General features: G+C 36.7%; 1 protein-coding gene across 4 annotated transcripts; it reads right to left on the reverse strand.

Annotated features, from left to right (window-relative positions):
• Positions 1 to 6511: 6511 nt before the first annotated feature.
• LOC131436397 (uncharacterized) lies at positions 6512 to 12097 on the reverse strand. Of its 4 annotated transcripts, none has more exons than XM_058605103.1 (3): positions 11961 to 12097; positions 11638 to 11761; positions 6512 to 11537 (listed from the first exon to the last, which is right to left on the reverse strand). In XM_058605103.1, the coding sequence occupies exon 3, from the start codon at positions 9561 to 9563 to the stop codon at positions 7254 to 7256; it is 2310 nt and encodes a 769-aa protein (XP_058461086.1). In that variant the 5' UTR covers positions 9564 to 11537; positions 11638 to 11761; positions 11961 to 12097; the 3' UTR covers positions 6512 to 7253. The 4 variants fall into 4 exon arrangements, with proteins under 4 accessions (XP_058461086.1, XP_058461083.1, XP_058461085.1 ...); XM_058605100.1 differs by having other exon boundaries at positions 11940 to 12097; XM_058605102.1 differs by having other exon boundaries at positions 11825 to 12097.
• Between the last annotated feature and the right edge of the window lie 6710 nt (positions 12098 to 18807).

Genomic DNA, 18807 nt, shown 5'->3' on the forward strand with positions numbered 1-18807 from the left:
TTTGAATTGTTTTTGTTTTATTAGCGATGAACAGAGATAAATGCACATTTTAAAGGCTTCTCAGTTTTGGGAAAATCATGATCAGAAAATGTTTATATCACCATCACCCATGAAAAAGTCAGTTCAAGAAATTTTCTGAAAAAACTTAGTGACTGTAAAAATCACTTCTGATATTTTCATTCATGAAACAAGCATCCACAAAACTATGAGCCACGAACTTCACAAGTGATTTTTCGTGTCAATGAAACTTGATGACGAATGTTCACCCAAAGAGTCTCCGATGATACTTCGATGCTAAATTTCAATTACGATTTAATTATTACATTTCCATCAATAAAAAAATATCTACTGAATAAATTCGCCACTGAACCGCAACTGAGAAATAATTACTGCAATGTTTTCGATGCACGTAGGGTGGTTAATATGAACAAACATAATTTGCCACATTCCAATTAGTGATTACAGCGACGAAAGGCTGTTTTAATTGCAGCTGGCTGATTACACTGCACTATTTAGATCGAACCCAATAAAACGCTATTTAGTATGAATTTGATTCATAGAAGTAACAGGAGCGCAGCATTGTCAGCAAGTCTCGAACACACGTAGCATTCGTAGTGTTTGAATTAGCATAGCGGTAGTCTGCACTCCAGTCACTTCTGCGTACGTTATTCAAAGCTAAATGGCATGACTAATATTTTTTAATCAGCTGCATAACATGCTTCAGTTTCAGTGAGAATCGTGTTGTCAAAAAATCAGTACTGAGCTTTTCTGCAATGAGTTTTCTTATAGAGGTTTTTTTACCACAAATCACTTGTAAAAATTTTCAGATGCGATTTTCGAAATTTTGATTTTTTCCCAACAATGATGCTTTTTATTTATTAATATAATTTATAAGGTACACTGCTTAAGCTCTAACATCCATACAAGATCCAGTTGGTTCAGGAACTGAAGTCGCTTGACCATGGTAAGTGTGAACACTCAAATTGCCCAAAGATCAGATTTTGTACCGCCAAATTGTGCTCACCGACGAAGCGACGAATTTTTGGCTCAATGGGTTTGTGAACGAACAAAATTGCCATTTCTGGAGATCTCGAAATATGTACCATTACATCCAGAAAAGTATACTGCTTGGTGCGGAATTCACGCTGGTGATATCATCGGTCCTTATTTATTTAAAAATGAGAATGGGCTCCAATACCGTACTATGCTAATTGTCACGAATGGATCTTTCGAATTATACCAAATTTTGGGACAACATTAAAAAAAAGTTGTAACATTCTAAACAATACCCTTTATAACAAGCAAATCTTCTTCTAGGGGAAGTTTACTATAGAGAAATTTATTGCTTTTGATGAGATACATCGTATTCTAGTGTTGAGGCGACTAGTCTTTATTCAAGCGCTTGAAATGGTGCAAATCACTATAAATGTAATTTATCATTTTAAAAACATGCACTAATCGTTTCAACACCTGGCGCCAATTTTATTAACCAATATGCCTAAAATTCGTTGTATAACAAACCTACATTGAAAAAAATCGATCCGTTTTTTTAAGTTCACACTTTTTCTTAACATTCTGATTTTTAAAAACGTGAAATGAAAAAAAGTATATGCCTTTTTGTCTTTTTCATACAGAGAGGAGGTAATCACTGTAAGAGCCGACTTTTGAACCAAGACCCAGAGGATCAGATAAAAATTCGAATCAGTTCGTAGAGATCACAGAAAGTCTATGTCTCTAATATATTTTTCGTTATGACATATGGCTCGTTACATATTTTTATGTATATTCGTTTGGCAGGTCAGAATATACCTTAGTAAGTGATTAGCAAATAATAATATCTTTACGTCTACTAAGCAATTTATGTTGAACCGTGAGGTGGCATTAGCAGTTCAACATAAACTGTTAAAACATTGATGTGTCGAAGGCGAAACGTAAAAATATCGACGTAATTACTTCGTTCACATCCTCCTCTTTTACGGACCGTATCATATTCATATTCTGGGAACAATTAGTATCACACACAGGTATACTTTTTGCTGAACTATCTAATGTCTAGTTTTTAGTCAACTGGTCATCTAATAAACATTTGAAATAACATTCCCATAGAATTAAGTACTCTTCAACATACCTGATTTCGCGTAATAATAGTCATATAGTATTTTGAAACATTTTTTTATAAAATCTTTTTTATTCAAGCTTTTGTTTTATTGTTGGATCTCGTTGTCACCCTTTTTCTAGGGGGAGGTTAGCTTCCATATTTATCCTGCGAGGATTGAGGGGCACTTTGTTCGTGGATCGGCTCGTCATCCATTGTCGTATCGGTGGTATTGTTGTTGGTTTCCGTTTTCTCTTCGTTTTCCTTGTAATTCGCAGTCTTGGGCTCGTTACTAGTTGCTATAAATGCGCCTTGTTGTACATTGATTGCGGTTGCTGGTTGGTTTGATGGTGAAACAGGAGTACTGCGTTGAACGGTTGACCTTGTCTTTGGTTGAAGATATCCTTTTCGCAGTTTCAGTGCAAGGTTTACCGTAGTGTGAAGGTTGTATACAAAACTGACATGTAATCATCTGATTTTCATAGGTAATCAGTGTTTTACACGGATGTTTTCCACCTTGTCCACAAATGATGTAACATGGAATTGCCTTACGTAGTTTCATACGTACCACTCGCACGCCATTCCGGATACCGGGGAAAAATTCCGCCATACTTCCCTTTCGATGGAAAGAGCTTCACCGTACTGCGACATATTTTCCCAAACGAACTGATCGCTGGTCAGCGGGAAAAGATCATGCACGCGTACTTAAATGGCATTGTCCGCCATGTACATAGGGATTTTATATTTTAACATTCATTCATTAAGCAAGATTTCAATTTCGTTTGCTGCTGGTCTAACTTTGCAGCGCTTGAAATCAATACAAATTGAATTTAGACTTGTAGGCCAAGTTTCAGGCTTTGTGAAATCGTTTTTGCCCATTTGATCACTACACTGTATTGTCTTTGTTTCTGTCGTCACGACCATAAGCAATTTTCGACTGTATCGGATGAGATGCGAGCACGAACTGTTGTCTTGATCAATTGCCAGCCATTGTTGTACGTTTTCCAAAGGACTCCGAATGAAGCATTTGTGAAAATCACTCAGATTATTATTTTAGCTCGTTAGCTCTTAACCAGGATTTGAATAAAATGTTACCCTCAATGAAATTTTAATGTCGGCTATGGAGTATCATTACTTAATTTTTTAAGTCAGCTGCAAGTCAAGCATAGGATTAAATATCCTGATCTTTTAATCTTATAATGCAAATGGAAGAAGAACAATGGTCCAGTTTGTTTAAACTAGCTTCGATTCCGAAATGGTCGTCATTACTGAACAAGGAAATCACTATCTAATATGAGTTTTAAAACAATAATTTTCTTATTCGAACGGTGAACGATACAATTTGTGCTGCATCGAAGACTTTCAAAGGCATAAATTTCGCACAGTACATAATCGGGAAGGAACAACATAAACTTATGGCGTTTTCGTTTTTAAAACGCACTACACCGGTGCAGTGCTACACAATGACATGAAAAAACGAACGAAATTAATGAAAACATAAACAGTAACCCTTGACTACAATAAACGATTCCATTGCACAGAGCTACACCGAACTTTTGATGAATGCTACACCACTGGTGTAGAGCAATTGGTAAAAACGAACGGTTTCAGTGCAGCTTACGCTACACCGGTGTAGTGCAATTTAAAAACGAAAACGACATTAGTACGTTTGAAGCTTAGTCACCTCTCAGTAACTGAAATAGCCTATTAGTATACTATAGCAAAATTCTGCATCATACCTTATAGCAAATAATTATAGCAAAAGTAATCCATACAACTTTTAGACCAAATTGGATGGCGTTGCATTACCTAAATTCTACATCGCAGTACAATCAAAGATAAACTCAAGATGGAGTGGTCATCATTTTTATATATACCAGTGAAATAAGACCCCTCGATGACATCGGTTCACTGTCAAAAGTTTTCATTGAACTGCAACTTTTTGTTCAATTTGAATGTTGCAATGCACTACTTCAATTTGTTCATCTTGTCAATATTTACTAGAATATAGTCGGAGTATTGATATTTCACATTACGTTATATATCAAATCATGCTCACAAAATATACACACATAATATTGAATATGACTTGAATATTCTTAATCAATCAGTAGGTATTTGAAGTCTGAGGAAAACTATGGCTGTAGTATGTTCATTGGGAGATAAATTGAGAAACTGAGTGGAACATCTTTCTAGACATACAATTTCATGTTGAAAATTATTGTTTGAATTAACAGTTCTTATATTCCATTCTTTAATTTTCAAATTTTAAAATCATCAAAACACAAACTTTAACTTTAATGATTTCTCTTTTACTTCTTCAGATTACTGCTTTTTCATTAAACCGTTCATGCTCAATGGGCACGTTATTCCGTTCTATATCATTTTGATTCTAGCACCGGTGAACTGTTTCCCGTCCGCACTTCGCGTTCTTCATCTTTTGAAAAAAGAGGATAATGGCATAAGTGGGTTAGAATCTGCACACGATAGATTACTTACACATCAGTTTTTGTATGAGTCGCAATTAATAAAATGTAACCTGGGGATTTTATTACAGGCGTCTAAGAGCCTGAACAGTTGGTGTAGTCTTAGATGAATTTGTTGCAATCTATCGCCTAGTTCAAGAGGACATTACAATTAAGAGAGCAATATGATGATAGTTTATGCACACGAAGCACCGTTTCACTCAACGCTGTTGTAGATTTACGAATATCTGACAAGTTTATGAATTCAGTGCAGGAGTAACAAAGTGAAAAGTTGTCGTTCAAAAACAAACGATGTCTCAACCCATATTCTATTAACTACAAACTTAATTCACCAAGCCGTTCGATTTTAGACAAACCCTGCGATTATAGAAAGTCAAACCGACGAGCAAAGAGAGATAGCAAAACACTGAAACTGATTTTCACCTCCAAAGTTATGATTATTTATAAATACCAAATAAGTTCTCCATAGACACCATCATTACCATTGAACTTCATGAGTTGCGGGGTCAAGCGATGGATATTTACGAACGGTTCATCGGTTCACCGGTTGACCAAAAATTTTTCAATGGCTTGTATGGTACTTAGTAATCTTGAGTTTATCTTTGGTGCAATTGTCCATTAGTCGACCCACATAACTATTTTACTGATTTTACTCTGCCTTCTTGATCGACGGTTGGCGACGCGATTAGAGCACATATCTTCGCTTCAGCCCTAATATGCAATCCCTCTCAGCTAGCGGTTCTATTTTGTTGGTCGTTGAGCGCTTGTTGAACGACATACTGCACGAAATATTCGTTCAGTTTGCTAGAACGGTTTGTTGTTGTATTTTCCCTTGCAAAAATAGTGTGAAAATTAGGTGTTATCTTCATATAGGAATAAAATTTGTTGTTAATCTACGTGAAGTAGAAGTATTGTGCATTCGGTTCAACGGTCTGATTCAAAATCGGCAAACGAAGGTCCCGTGTTGGCCTTCTCAGAGAAATCGTAGTGAGATTATTTCGACACACACACACAATCTAGGCTCCTTTGAAAGCTATTGGCAACATATATCAAGCTCGGAAGGCTAATGGAAAACACATATTTCTGGAAATATTATCATATTAGTGACGCAACCGACTAAGCGCACTCTTAAAAATACTCGATTTGAAACTACAAAGCATTGCTTTCGTTTTAAGTCGATTTAATTACTCGGAAAACGCTAAAGCACATCTGTAAAGATTACGTATTTCTGATATAATTCCCGATGTCCTTCTGTGTAATGTGGACTCAGGCGCTATGATTTCAAATTTGATTCAGGTGCATTTCGTCGCGTTGTTCGTTAATTTTTCAAATAGTGTCTTCTTGAATTGTAAGCATTAAAACACGTCAATGTAATGTTAAAGTAATTTTCTGTTGTTCATTGCTTTCGATATGCCTTCAAACCATTCGCTTATTTTGAAGCAAATATTTAGAAATCCATCATCAATCTCGCACAGCATGAAAAATAGTTTGTAATCAAGTAAACAGATGATGTAGCCGCATACTCCATGATTACTATTTACCTATTTAATATTGAGACATACGTCGGTGAAGAGGTATTTTTGAGAACGCTTCATAAAAATCATGTTTTGCGGTGTACACTGTATCTCAGCGCAGACTAATCAGAAGCGAAAAAATGAACGCAGCATAATTAGAGTAGAAGTTTTTCTAGACCCCAACGTTTCTGTTTGATTTTTTTTTTAATTTTTTAATTTTTGGTAGTTGTTCAAAGTGAAAACTACGTTTTCTCACGAAAAAATCCGCCATTTTGTAGCTGTAAAACCTCCCTAAAGTGACAATAAACAAAAGGAGAACGTTGAGTACTGTTTTTTTATATGTAGAAAATGTGTGTAAAATTTGAAAAAAAAAACCTGTTTTAATCCACCAAGATGTAATGATGCCTTTCTCATTTTCATTTTCTTCTGTATAACAGAAGAAAATCCCCGAAATACTACAATTTAAAAAATTTCAGAAAATAGTTTTGAAGATTTCTGTTGCATCATACTACTACATTGATACACTCCATTTGAATTTAAGTAAGTGAAAATCTATTCAATCATATATGTGAAAGTGAAGTGAGCTCAATTTTATCATATTTCATTATTGCTGTCGGTACTTCCGAAACCGAAAACTGGATATCGGCATAGTGAAATTCAGGAACTTTGTATGAGACCATAAGGCCTTTCATTTGAATCTAAGTTTGTGAAAATCGGTTAAGCCGTCTCCGAGAAAAGTGAGTGTAAATTATTTTCATATCTTTGGTGCATATCACCCTGCAATTCCGGAAGCAACATACAGACATCTTTCGTACTCCAGGAACTGATTCGACCCTCGTCTTTCCAGGCCTTGGTTCGAAAGTCGAATTTCGTTTCGGCTCTGTTTGATTTTTGCAGTAATTGGTTTACTGGGCGTAAGTGGGACGTATGGACACTAACAAAGAAAAACGCGTTTTTGCATTCGTGATTCAAATTAGCTTTAATCCCAGGAACTTTTTCAATTTTATTTTCAATATTATTTTCAATATTATTTCAGTACTAGATGGATGACGTTCGTTTTTCATGCATAGAACCTAAGGTAATGTGGTATTCCTTACTCGGTACGTGTTCGTTTTATAAATAATTGTTCTGTTTTTGGACGTAGCAAAATCCGTTCGTCTAAAACTTAAATGTATTCACGAATGTTCGCAAAACATCTTTTCGTTCAGTTAGTTTTGAGTGATTACTTAGTAAGGAATATAATTCGAGCTGATTGCAACTGTCTCTTTGTTTATTCAATCCATCGTACGAATTATTGTCACGATGAGAAATCATTTCGTAGCTTTCTTGGTTCCCGCGCCTGGCAGTCAGTTGCTTGATTCGGGTCTCCTGAATGGCATCGAGAGTTTGAAATGCTTGAATCACGTGCACTCCTCCGTTTCTTTCTACGATCTCACTGGATTTGTAGTCAAGTCCTGGAGCCATTTCCTTCTCTACCACGGTCACAATTCCTGCACCACCAATCTCATCAATAATCCGTTGCTTCTTTTCATTGGGTGTTTTTTCGTACAGAAAGTTAATCCGAGTGAAATGCTTCCCGTAGTTGTTTTCGAAACTTATCATTTCACCTATCCAACCGACTATAATAACCGAACGATGGGAATCGATAACCTGGCGAGCGCTATTGAAAATTTTGTTCTTCCAATCATCGTAGTCCTTCGTTGAATAAAAATCTGCCTCCTTGTCGAATTTAAGTTTCGAGCAACCCAAAACCGAGGGCATTTTAGTCCATTCCCTGATGTCACAAAACTGTTCGAGGTAATTAATTTGATCTTTGTTAAATTTACCTCCAAATACCCCAAATACGAGAGGGAAGTCGCTGAGTGCTGTGATCAAATGCGAATCAGGTAATTCCATAATCAAAAATCCATAATTAATTTTATCTCCGGTTTTTGTTGAAGTTTGTGATTTCTCATTAGCCAAATAGTGGAATGTCTTATAATAACTATTCTGGCACCTTCTAAAGCGATTTTCGTGAACTTCATTAGCATCGCGAATCATGTCAGCTAAATGTGTATCGAACAATTCTCGATTTGTGAAAGATATTTCCTGATTGTCTTTTGAGAACCATTTAAATTCACCTGGTAGTGATAAAAATGTCTTCCATCTATCTTTTTCTGGGAACTCGGACGATTCAATATACTCATATATACAATTTTTGATGGCGTTTCCCTCAGTTGATTTGATTGTTAAATTCCATATTTTAGCTTGAATTTCATCGAGTCCTGGTAATATGATAACCAAGTGTTGGCAGTAATTTACCGTCGAAACATTAGTCCAATTCCAAAACACATTTAAATCATCAATTAAGAGCACGGAATTATCTAAGGATCCTGTCATCAGTCGCTCAGTTGAATTCTTCGTGAATCCCGATGAAAGGACACGTGTGCCATTTAATAGTACGGCACCATGTCTATCAAAATACCCAGCAATACTATAGCTAATACTTTTTTCGACATCCAAAACATTAAATACTCGATTCAGGTCAGCTCGATTTCTTTCTTTTTGATATTCGTTGCAGCAAACCACATGCACTGAGTGCCCCGTCAACGCCAACAAAATGGCGATTAGTCTGTTAATCAACGTTTTTCCTTCTCCCGGAGGAATCTCCGCAAAATGTTTAGAAACTCCCGCTTTTGGGTCGTCTACGCCTAACATCCTTAAAATGCACAAAACCTGGGAACCGTGCAGTCCGTGAGCTTCTGTCATATTTGGGAATTCTACGGTTTTAGGTGTTGAAGTAAACCACAAAGCTGTGATTCCAGCAAGGATTTTCGGGAGCTCGACCTGCTTAAATTGAGCATCCCAAGAACTGAAATGACGAATGTTTGTTGCTTTCAATTTCTTTGCTATTTCGACGACTCTGCTCTCTTCTTTCAAAGATACGTATTGATGAAACTCTTCCGAATATTGATGGAATGCTTTTCGAATTGATTGCTTGTCGTGAAAACTATTGAACCTATCGAATTCGTCATGTACCGAATTGAAATTTGTTTCAGTTCTAGTCCAAGTGTCAATTCGAAACAACTCAAAACCATTTGCAGATTTATTTTCTTTGAACTTACTGTTTAGTAGTTTCACATTTGCTGCTTGAAAATGGTCGAAAGAATCGTGTGCCAGCAGATTGCAGAAATCCTTCGAATTCATCAGCCGTTTTGTGAACGTTGAAATCAAAGTTATTGTGGTCGTGATTTGGTCTGATGCTGAAAAATTGAGTCCTGATGAGGACTGTTTCCGATTTAACTGTTGCATGATAGGGGAAAGACACGATTTCATAATGAGAATCACCTGGGGCTCAGGAATTTCAACTTCGTTATGAAACATTTTCATCATCTGAACGAACTTCAACGGATTTAACACGCGGAATGTGTCCGGAAAGCGTTCTTGGTTCAATGGTTCGATCAACTTGTAAGGAATCATATTTTGCATCTCAACCCCGGAAATGGTTTTTATGATCCAATCAAATGACAAAGCATCAAGTTGAAGCACAAAAGCACAATGTATTGAAAAATTCCAAAACCAGTTCAACTTCAACACTTTTCTCCAAAACCAATTTTACGACATCCAACAATTTTTGCGCAAGTTCGTTCATCTCTGGAAGATCAATTTTAGAAGAAAACTTTGCAATTATATCCTTCTTATGATTCCAAAATATAAGAAAAACTTCGACCATTTTGTGGAATCGATTCGTATTTGAAGAGCCAAACGACATTTCTGGAATGAGTAGATGAAGTTGTTTTTGCAGTATTTTCCTGTCGACCTTCAAATTGTCTTCTTCGTCATTCTCCACAAGTTCAACGGTACAAGCTATGAAGTCCACCAAAGCATGACTCACAACTCGTACAAACTCTAGCTCATCTTGATTTGCGTTTCGGAATAAAGAAACATATTCTTGAAGAATTTTCTCATAAGCTGTCAGTTGATTTCTTGTCGCAAACGAAGACAGAGCATCATCCAACAAACAGCACCAAATGAACGATTCCTGCATGGTTTGACTAGGATCTATCGCTAGATTGCAGTTTTCGGAGCCCACAAAAAGCTTGGATTTGTATTCGAATGATTCGCAGTCGGCGTTTGAACCAGGCTCATAATGGTTCAGAAGTTTGAAAATGAACAAATATTCGTGTTCCAAGCATTTTCCTGAATTACCTTTGATTTTCCAGGTTATCTCGGGTGTCGGATTCCAAAAGGTGTTGGTGTTAATTTGAATCAAATCTGAATACTTCATGCCAGAGCTTTTGACGATTTTTTGCAGGAGGTCCTTCAGGCTTTTGCACAGAAGAACAAAAGTTGGATTGATTAATGATTTCTCTACACTAAATTCACTAATATCAAAACCATTCACATTAGCGGTGAAGCGACTTGCCAAGTTTTTCAAAGGTTTCTGGAAATCAACTCCATCCAAAATGTTTTCTACATCGGCAAGAATCCCAACATCTCTGCTGCTGATTAACATGATTCTTCCGGGCGAAATATTTTCCAAATCACTCGATAAGTATCCTGGAACTTGTTCCAATAAACACTTTCTATGAACATCACTTGCCGTTGACTGAATCTGTTTCAGAGTTTCAAGAAATATCGAAAAATTCTCTTCCAACGGACTCTCAATGCACGGAAGAAGCTCACTCCTTCTTTTCAGAGAAGATTCGACGTCATACAACTTTGTTACTGTGTTGGTGAGCTGCACTGAAAAAGATCGACTTTTCATAATTTTCTCACACACACACTGATAATCTGACAGTTCGCAACTGTCATCATCAAAAATGGTCTTCAATGAAATGCAGTCCATTGCGAAGCGACGATCAATTGCCGTTTTCGATCCCACATCTTTGAGAATATTCACGAAATCCGTTCGTAGCTGGTTTCGTTCCAAAAGAAGACCATCGAAATAAACCTCCTCAATCCGAATCTGCTCCAGTAGAACTTGTTTCGCCTGTTGAAAATCACGTGTTTCATCCAACAGTTCCGGCCTCTCGATCGTCAGATCGTAGATCATCGTCCACCAACATCAGCCGCCCTTCGGTATGGAGTTTTATTTCCAACGTTTCCAGTGTAAAACGGGCTGAAAAGTTGAGTTGGCTGATTTTCTTACAGGTTGACGTTTTCTTCTTGATAAATTCGTTGCCAACCGAGGATCGAAATTTTCGCGCTTGGCTCAGAGTAAACTCGGAACACCGCTGAGTGCTGGTTTCACATTCATTGGAATCAGTGGACAAAAGACGACTACGAAGATCCTGCGACATCGTTGTGAACCCAACTGAATGGCGGTTCTCTTCCAAATTTCCTCCGCTCGATCTGTTCGGTTCCGTCATCGTTTGGGTTTCGTTCAAAGCGGAAGCGGCAACCGCATAATTCTTTTCCTCTTCATTATTCCTTACCGGTCCCATGACAGGAAGATTTCGACTGAAAATCATTTCAAAATTTGGATTATAAACGATTGGCTATTGGAGGTGGTACTAAGTAAATCAGCTTAGCCACTAACTAGGGTTTGAATGATACTTACTTCTAAAAAAAGTCCTTTTAGCAATGGGTTCTGACACCCGCCAAACCGAGATGCACTTAATCGATGTTTTTAGTTTACTTTAATTCTTTGTGGTGACTGTTTGTAACTTCTAACTTCAGCCTTTCTACGATGGAGAATGAATTTTAAAGTACGTGCCTCAGAATAAATATATGTTAGGTTTGTTTACCTATTGAAACCGATTTAGTTCAGGCGTTCTTCAATAGGTAAACAAATCCAACATAATGCATTTAAGCTGACGGTAGCGAACTCATTATCCGTGTCTGCGATCGCAAAGTGTTTACCTGTTTCTTTTTATATGTTACCTGGGGTGGAATCATGTAAGGTGATAAGTGACTATCACCTCCTGATGATGAAGAGGTGATCACCAGAATAATTGGAATCACCAAAGGTGACCACTTTTACTATCACTACACCATCACCGGTGATTGAGCCAACTTCATTCCATTTATCATCTGTCAAGAAACGTCAATTTTTCAAGAGTAAAATATGAATGTGGCGTATACCGTTGATATTAGGAAGAGTAACATATGAAAGTGGCGTATACCCATATAATATTTTAAAATCTGAATTTTTATTCCTATAGCGTTCAATCCTTTTCCTTTATTCGAGTCATGTTTATCAATGACGGTTTGTATGGAAAAAACTGCCTCGCGAGTATGGCAAACTGCGCACAAACAAATAAAAAATTCACTTGTTGGTATAATTTAGTGCCGATTTTTATTTTTCAATGGAAATCAATGTCACAGTCAGTTCTTTGGGATAAATTTGCTAGCTTTGAAATAACACGAATTGTTAGATCTTCTTTTTTTAATAACTTTTTATTGGAATATGAGTTAAAATTAAATTATTAAGATTTAAATTGGGTGTTCAGCCACAAGTGGTGACTTTTCAGCCCTATTATATATTATTTGGTTGTTACCATGAGAACATCATTTGCTTCCGCAATTCTGAGATTATTGTGTAGGGAAAATTCTAAACCTACTTGTATTGTGTAGTGGGAAAAAGGAACTTATATACTAACTTACTAACTAATACAGAGAGCGAATCGATTCAATTGAAGATTGCATCGATTTTTGTCGGAATTTGCTTATAATAGTATTTAGCTTGATCAGACCATGTCAATTCCAATCCATTCAGTTTGAGAATGTGATTATTGTTTGGTTTAAGAAGAGAAGCTCTGGGCTTATGAGAAAAGATAATTAATTGCGTTTTTGCTGCATTTGGTTTAATTTTCCATTTTGACAGATAATCACTGAAAATATTTAAACTTCTTTGTAGGCGACTGCAGATCACTCTTAGATTTCTACCTGTGGCTAACAGACTTGTGTCGTCACAGAATAGCGATTTCTGACAACCAACGGGTAGATTTGGAAGATCAGAAGTGAAAATATTATACAAGATTGGAGCTACGCTCGAACCTTGCGGAACACCGGCTCGCACGGGTAGCAATTCAGATTTACAATTCTGATAGCTAACCTGAAGAGTACGATCAGTTAAATAATTTTGAATCATTTTGATCAAATAAATAGGAAACTGGAAATCAGACATTTTTGCTATTAAACCTTTGTACCAAACACTGTCGAATGCTTTTCCTATGTCTAGAAGAGCAACTCCAGTGGATAACCCAGAAGATTTATTTGCTTTTATCATGTTCGTTACTCTTACAAGTTGATGAGTAGTTGAATGTTCATGACGAAATCCAAACTGCTCTGGTAAAAAAATTGAATTCTCATTTATATGAGACATCATTCTCAACAAGATAATTTTTTCAAAAAGTTTACTGATAGAAGAAAGTAAGCTAATTGGTCGATAACTTGATGTTTCTGCTTTTAATGCCCACAAACTAACAAGCTCTGCAAACTAGAAGAAATTATCAGACAGTTTTATGGGATTTGTACCTGTTTTTAACCATCGTTCGTGGAAAAAAAAACTAATAAAATTGGTAATTTTCTACTTATCACGCTTTAGTTCCGGAACCGGAAGTCAGATCTAGATAAAATGTTTTACAAATTTTCAGGATATTATAAGACCTTTCATTTGAATCATTGCAAAAATCGGTTTAGTTGTTCCAGAGATAATTGAGTGTAAACTTTTTCTCAAATTTTCACATATTACCATATAACTCCGGAACCGGAAGTCACATTCAAATGAAATTCAATTTCAAGCTATGGGACCATAATACCTTTTATTTGAACCCTAGTGAAAACCGGTTCAGCCATCTCTGAAAAAAGTGAGTGCATATTTTTTTGGTACATATCATCCTATATCTCCGGAACTGGAAGTCGGATCGGAATGAAATTCAATAGCAGGCTATGGGACTATGAGACCTTTCATTTGAATCTTTGTTTGTGAAAATCGGTTCAGCCTTTTCAGAGAAAAGTGAGTGCATATTTTTGTTACATACACACACTTACACACACATACACACACAGACACACACACACACATTCGGCCTCGGTTAAAAAGTCGATTTTCACAGTGATTGCATAGCCTTTCTATATGAGCAAGGCAAAAGTTTAAATAGTTCAGTAGTTTTTGAATGACGATGGACACGGACTTTCAAAACCTGCTTTCGATAAAAACGCGTTTAAAGTTTTTTGTCTATAAAATCAATGGAAACAACTTATTACTTAAGGGAGCCCGTAGGGTCTAACATTTAAAAAAAATCATATTTTTTCTTTTATAATTTGTTATAACGAAACTTTTCAAGAATGTTTTGTCAAGTTTGTAAATCGATCGAAACATAAATATTAGATAAGTAAAGATAAAGGCCCATAACCTGCTGTTGAGTTTTGTTGCGATAGGCGTGAAAATTTCACAGAATATTCTTTAAATGTTTTAATAGGAGAAAATACAAAGAAAATAATAAATGATTTTTCAAAAGTGTTAGACCCTACCCGCCCCTTAAAGTCATGATTTCAATAAAAGACAAAATACTAATTTTTGAATAATGAAAACATTAACGAAATTCATTCTCTGTCGATTTGTATCCGATCAATTATATTCACGCATCACTTCAAGGCAAATAATACAATCAGAAAAAAAATGTTTTAATCCATCTAGTGGTGTAATGATACCCTTCTCATATTACTCATATCATCATAAGTTGGTTCGTATGAAAAGCAACAAATATGTCTTACAAATTGGAACAGTTCTGAACCCAAATAAAGTTTTTTCCCACTTTTACTTCGACGCTTCAGGTGGCTGTATGAAACGCTTGGCCCAGTAATTCCAAAACCGGATGTCGGATCCAGATAAAATTCAGGAATTTTATATGGGACCATAAGACTTTCTTAAACCTAAGTTCGTGACCTACTTAAACCTAGGTTCGTGATAATCGGAACCATCTATGAGAAAAATATTTAGTTCTATTTTGGGGAATTTGAACACTACACTCTTCACCCTGTAATTTCGGTACCATAAGTCGTACCCGAAATGAAATCTAAAGTTTCGCATGGAACCTAGAGACCTCACGAACTGATTCGAATGGTATAAGGCAATCGGCTCTCCGGGCTTCGGAACAAAGATCAATTCATTGACAATCTTCTATGCTTTCGGTCGCACTTATCGTAAAATAGCTGAGATTTTTCTCAACAGCAGTACCGTGTTTTATCAAAATCTCAGACCAGTAACATACATTCATAGCCGCACCGTGATTGTGGTTTACTCAACGCGATTGAAAATTCCTGGTGTTTACGATACTGATGGACTCGGTTGTGTTTTCAAAACCAAACATCGGTGTTGGTTATCGTTTTTTTTATAGCGTGTATGAAATTGAACAAAGCACGCTGTGTGCCTTGATTGTTAAGTTGTGTTTTCTTTTTCCGTACTAACATGTACCAGTTTTGTATAGTCATTTTAGATGATGGTTTGGAAGTTTTGACACACCCTGCAATTGCAGAACCGAAAGTCGTATCAGGATGAGATTATGCAGTAGCGTTGGAGACAATGAGAGCTTTTATTTAAATCAAGATTTGTGAAAATCGATTCAAACATCGCTGACAAATCGATAAGGGGCTGGAGTCCACTAGGAGATTGATAGTACCTATTAGCTCTCTCCGGACAGTACCAGCCTAGATGCCGTGTGGAATCCGGCGGAAAAAATGAACCAAGAATAGATCCACTGGGTTCCTGCTTTATTTTTCCTTTCAGTTATCAGATATTTTCAATGTTTCGCTTCTGATTACTCTATTTTACCAAATTATCTTCATTCAACCTATTAATTTCCATCTAGCTTCGGAGAAAAGTGTTATTTGGAATGTTTTCTTTTTTCATGTTATTGATTGTCGTTCAGGATTATAAATTGAATGATAAAAATCAACTATTGCGCAAATCTGTTGATATTACAAAGTTAATAACAGAGATAACATATATCGGTATATTGAATACATAGTGAAAAAACACTTGACATTAATATTTCAAACAATAAATTAATATTTTTCTCTGTAGCCGGCTGCCCAGATCAATCAATAGAACCAATTAATAATTCTAATAAACAATTGAAATAATAAAACGGAAATAATACAGAATCGAGACGTTCGTGAAATCTGTTGACCTTTATTTGGTGATTGAAAATGATTTTATAACAACTGTTTAGAACATGTCAATGCAATGAATCAACTATTTTGTCTAAATCCTATTTACTCGTTTATTTTGTATCACGTAATTTCATTTAGTTTAGGGAAGTTTTTATTCTTTACTCGATAGTATTGCAAATTTTTCTTCAGTTTCCTCGAATAAGAGCTGTGAATCAAGACTTCCCGGGACTTCAATATAGGATATTGTTCAAACGTTCACTTGGAAAGTTAGCAAGTTTAGTTGTGCATCCGAGCATCTTGAAATCGGAACATACTGAGTCGCGCGCGAATAATACCAATACTGAAATTTTTACTAACAAATATCCTTCTCCCGAGACACTTGTGAAGTGCGGCGGCCTACGTAACAAGTGTTGGACTAACATCCCTTCCCATTCCTTAGACGATCTACGCTCGGGCCTGGCCGGCGCCGGTACTGATCAATGAATTCTGGAATTACCAGAAGATGTACATCGAAGGATGATTTACCAGTCCCAGGTCGGATCATCTAGAAACTCCCTGTACAATTTCAGCCAATCCCGTTCAGTAACGGAGTAGCAACCTTGGGTAGTCGCTCAAGCTCTAGCTCAAGCATCGCTGACAAATCGATGTGAGTTCTACTTTTGAAGTTTTTCTTCACTACTTTCGGTGCTTCCGAAACATGAAACGAAATATCAGCAGTGCCGAACTGAGTTTTAATGTGAATCTTAGTTTGTGGAAATCGGTAAAGCCGTTCTCGAGAAAATTGAGTGCACATTTTTTTCCTTCATTTTCATATATTACCATGTAACTCCGGAGCCGGAAATCGGATCCAAATGAAATTCAATAGCAGACTATTTCAATTGAATCTAAATTTGTGAAAATTGGTTTGGCCATCTCCGAGAAAAGTGAGTGCATATTCTTGTTACATACATACATGCATATATAGACATTTGCTCAGTTCGTCGAGCTGAATCGAATGGTTTATGACTTTTCTCCCTTCAGGACTCGGTTGCAAAGTTGGTTTTGACAGTGATTGCATAGCCTTTCGTTATGAGAAAGGTTAAAACAAGGCTCTGAATCAAGATAGATGGTAGAATCATCCAATAATATTTCCGACTCCGATGTCGATCGCTTAATCATTCAAACAAATCTTTCCAATCGAAACAAATGTTTGTCAAACTATACATAACATCATCTCATCTATAAGAAAACATACCTCATCTAAATCACGAACAATCTATATACTTGGAGTTAACGATATCGAAATGGTAAATAACTTTCAAAATCTGTTCCCGAGCCGAGATGTTGATTTTCTGTCAGCATCGCTTGGTCGTTGAAGACGTCGGTCCTCATCCCCATCGGTGATGACACAAGGGGTGACAAACCATCGACAAGATTTTCTTACCACAACCACCATCGCCAGCATCTTTTTACGTTTTGCACGAAGTTTACATGCAACCTAGTCGTCAGTCAATTCGATTGTTGTGGCTGAGATGTCTAAATCAGAAATAATCGTAAATTAAGTTAGGATCAAACCATTCACCGATTGGGACAGATTGGGTTGGCATCATCATCATCTAAGAGCAACTAATTGTTGGTGGTGGATTGCTTTTTAATGTGACTGCAATTGTGACAGTTTTTTTTTGTCGATGTACGAAGGTTCGGAAAGACTGAAATTTTGTTAATTCCATCGGTTATGATGAGCAGAAACGTCTCGCTCAAAACTTTTTGATCGCAACTGATACTTACCAGTAAAAAAACATATCGATTGCGGAGACAGGAACAGATTATCAATAAAGCATTTTGTTTTAGTTTAGCTCTTTTCTATTTTTTTTCTCCAATTCCATCGACCGTCAATCGATACGTTCAACAAAATCTACCGCGATTTGTCATCGAATTAAGTTAACTGAGAGCGATCTTGAAGCCTGTCTTTCAGAGTCACTATCGCAACTATCGATGCCTGAGGCAGCCTGTGTCACTGTGGAGGCACCTAATTAGGCTCAAGACAAATACACTGTACTCTCGATTCGGTTTGAAAATATTGGAAACGTTCTCGCTTCAACCGCAAGACGAGGATCGCGACAAGGCGACAACTTGCTTGATAGAGAACTCATTGATATTGAAAATCGTCTAGTCGTTTAGTCAAAGGGAAGGGCCGGACGGGAAAATGAGGCATGAAAATTGGCTCAAACTGACGAAGATAAGCACACAAGCGAACCATAAATATGGTAAGATATTCTACTTTGCCGAGAAACGTGTTGACGGCAGAGGCTTTTCGGAGTGTTGCATATGATTGTGCATTGATTTTTCTAGATATTTTTTCCCACTTTTCGTTGCATTGGAAGGGTTTTCGTCACCGATCAGTTGATATGTTGAGTGAGGTGTGGATATGAACTGAAAATGAGACAATGATACTGCAGCTTGGTGGAAAATACGTCGCAGAAGGGATCCGTTCTAGGCGGAATTTTCGTAATAATTGTTTTGTTGCGGACTGAATCATGAGCGCTTAGAAATGGATCGGGGCATGAGAAGTAATTGGGGTTTGTAAATTCTCAAACGGTAATTTTTTGTATAAAAATGGTGGAACGAATGA

This window comes from Malaya genurostris, chromosome 3 (genome assembly GCF_030247185.1).
Source record: "Malaya genurostris strain Urasoe2022 chromosome 3, Malgen_1.1, whole genome shotgun sequence".
NCBI lineage: Eukaryota > Metazoa > Arthropoda > Insecta > Diptera > Culicidae > Malaya > Malaya genurostris.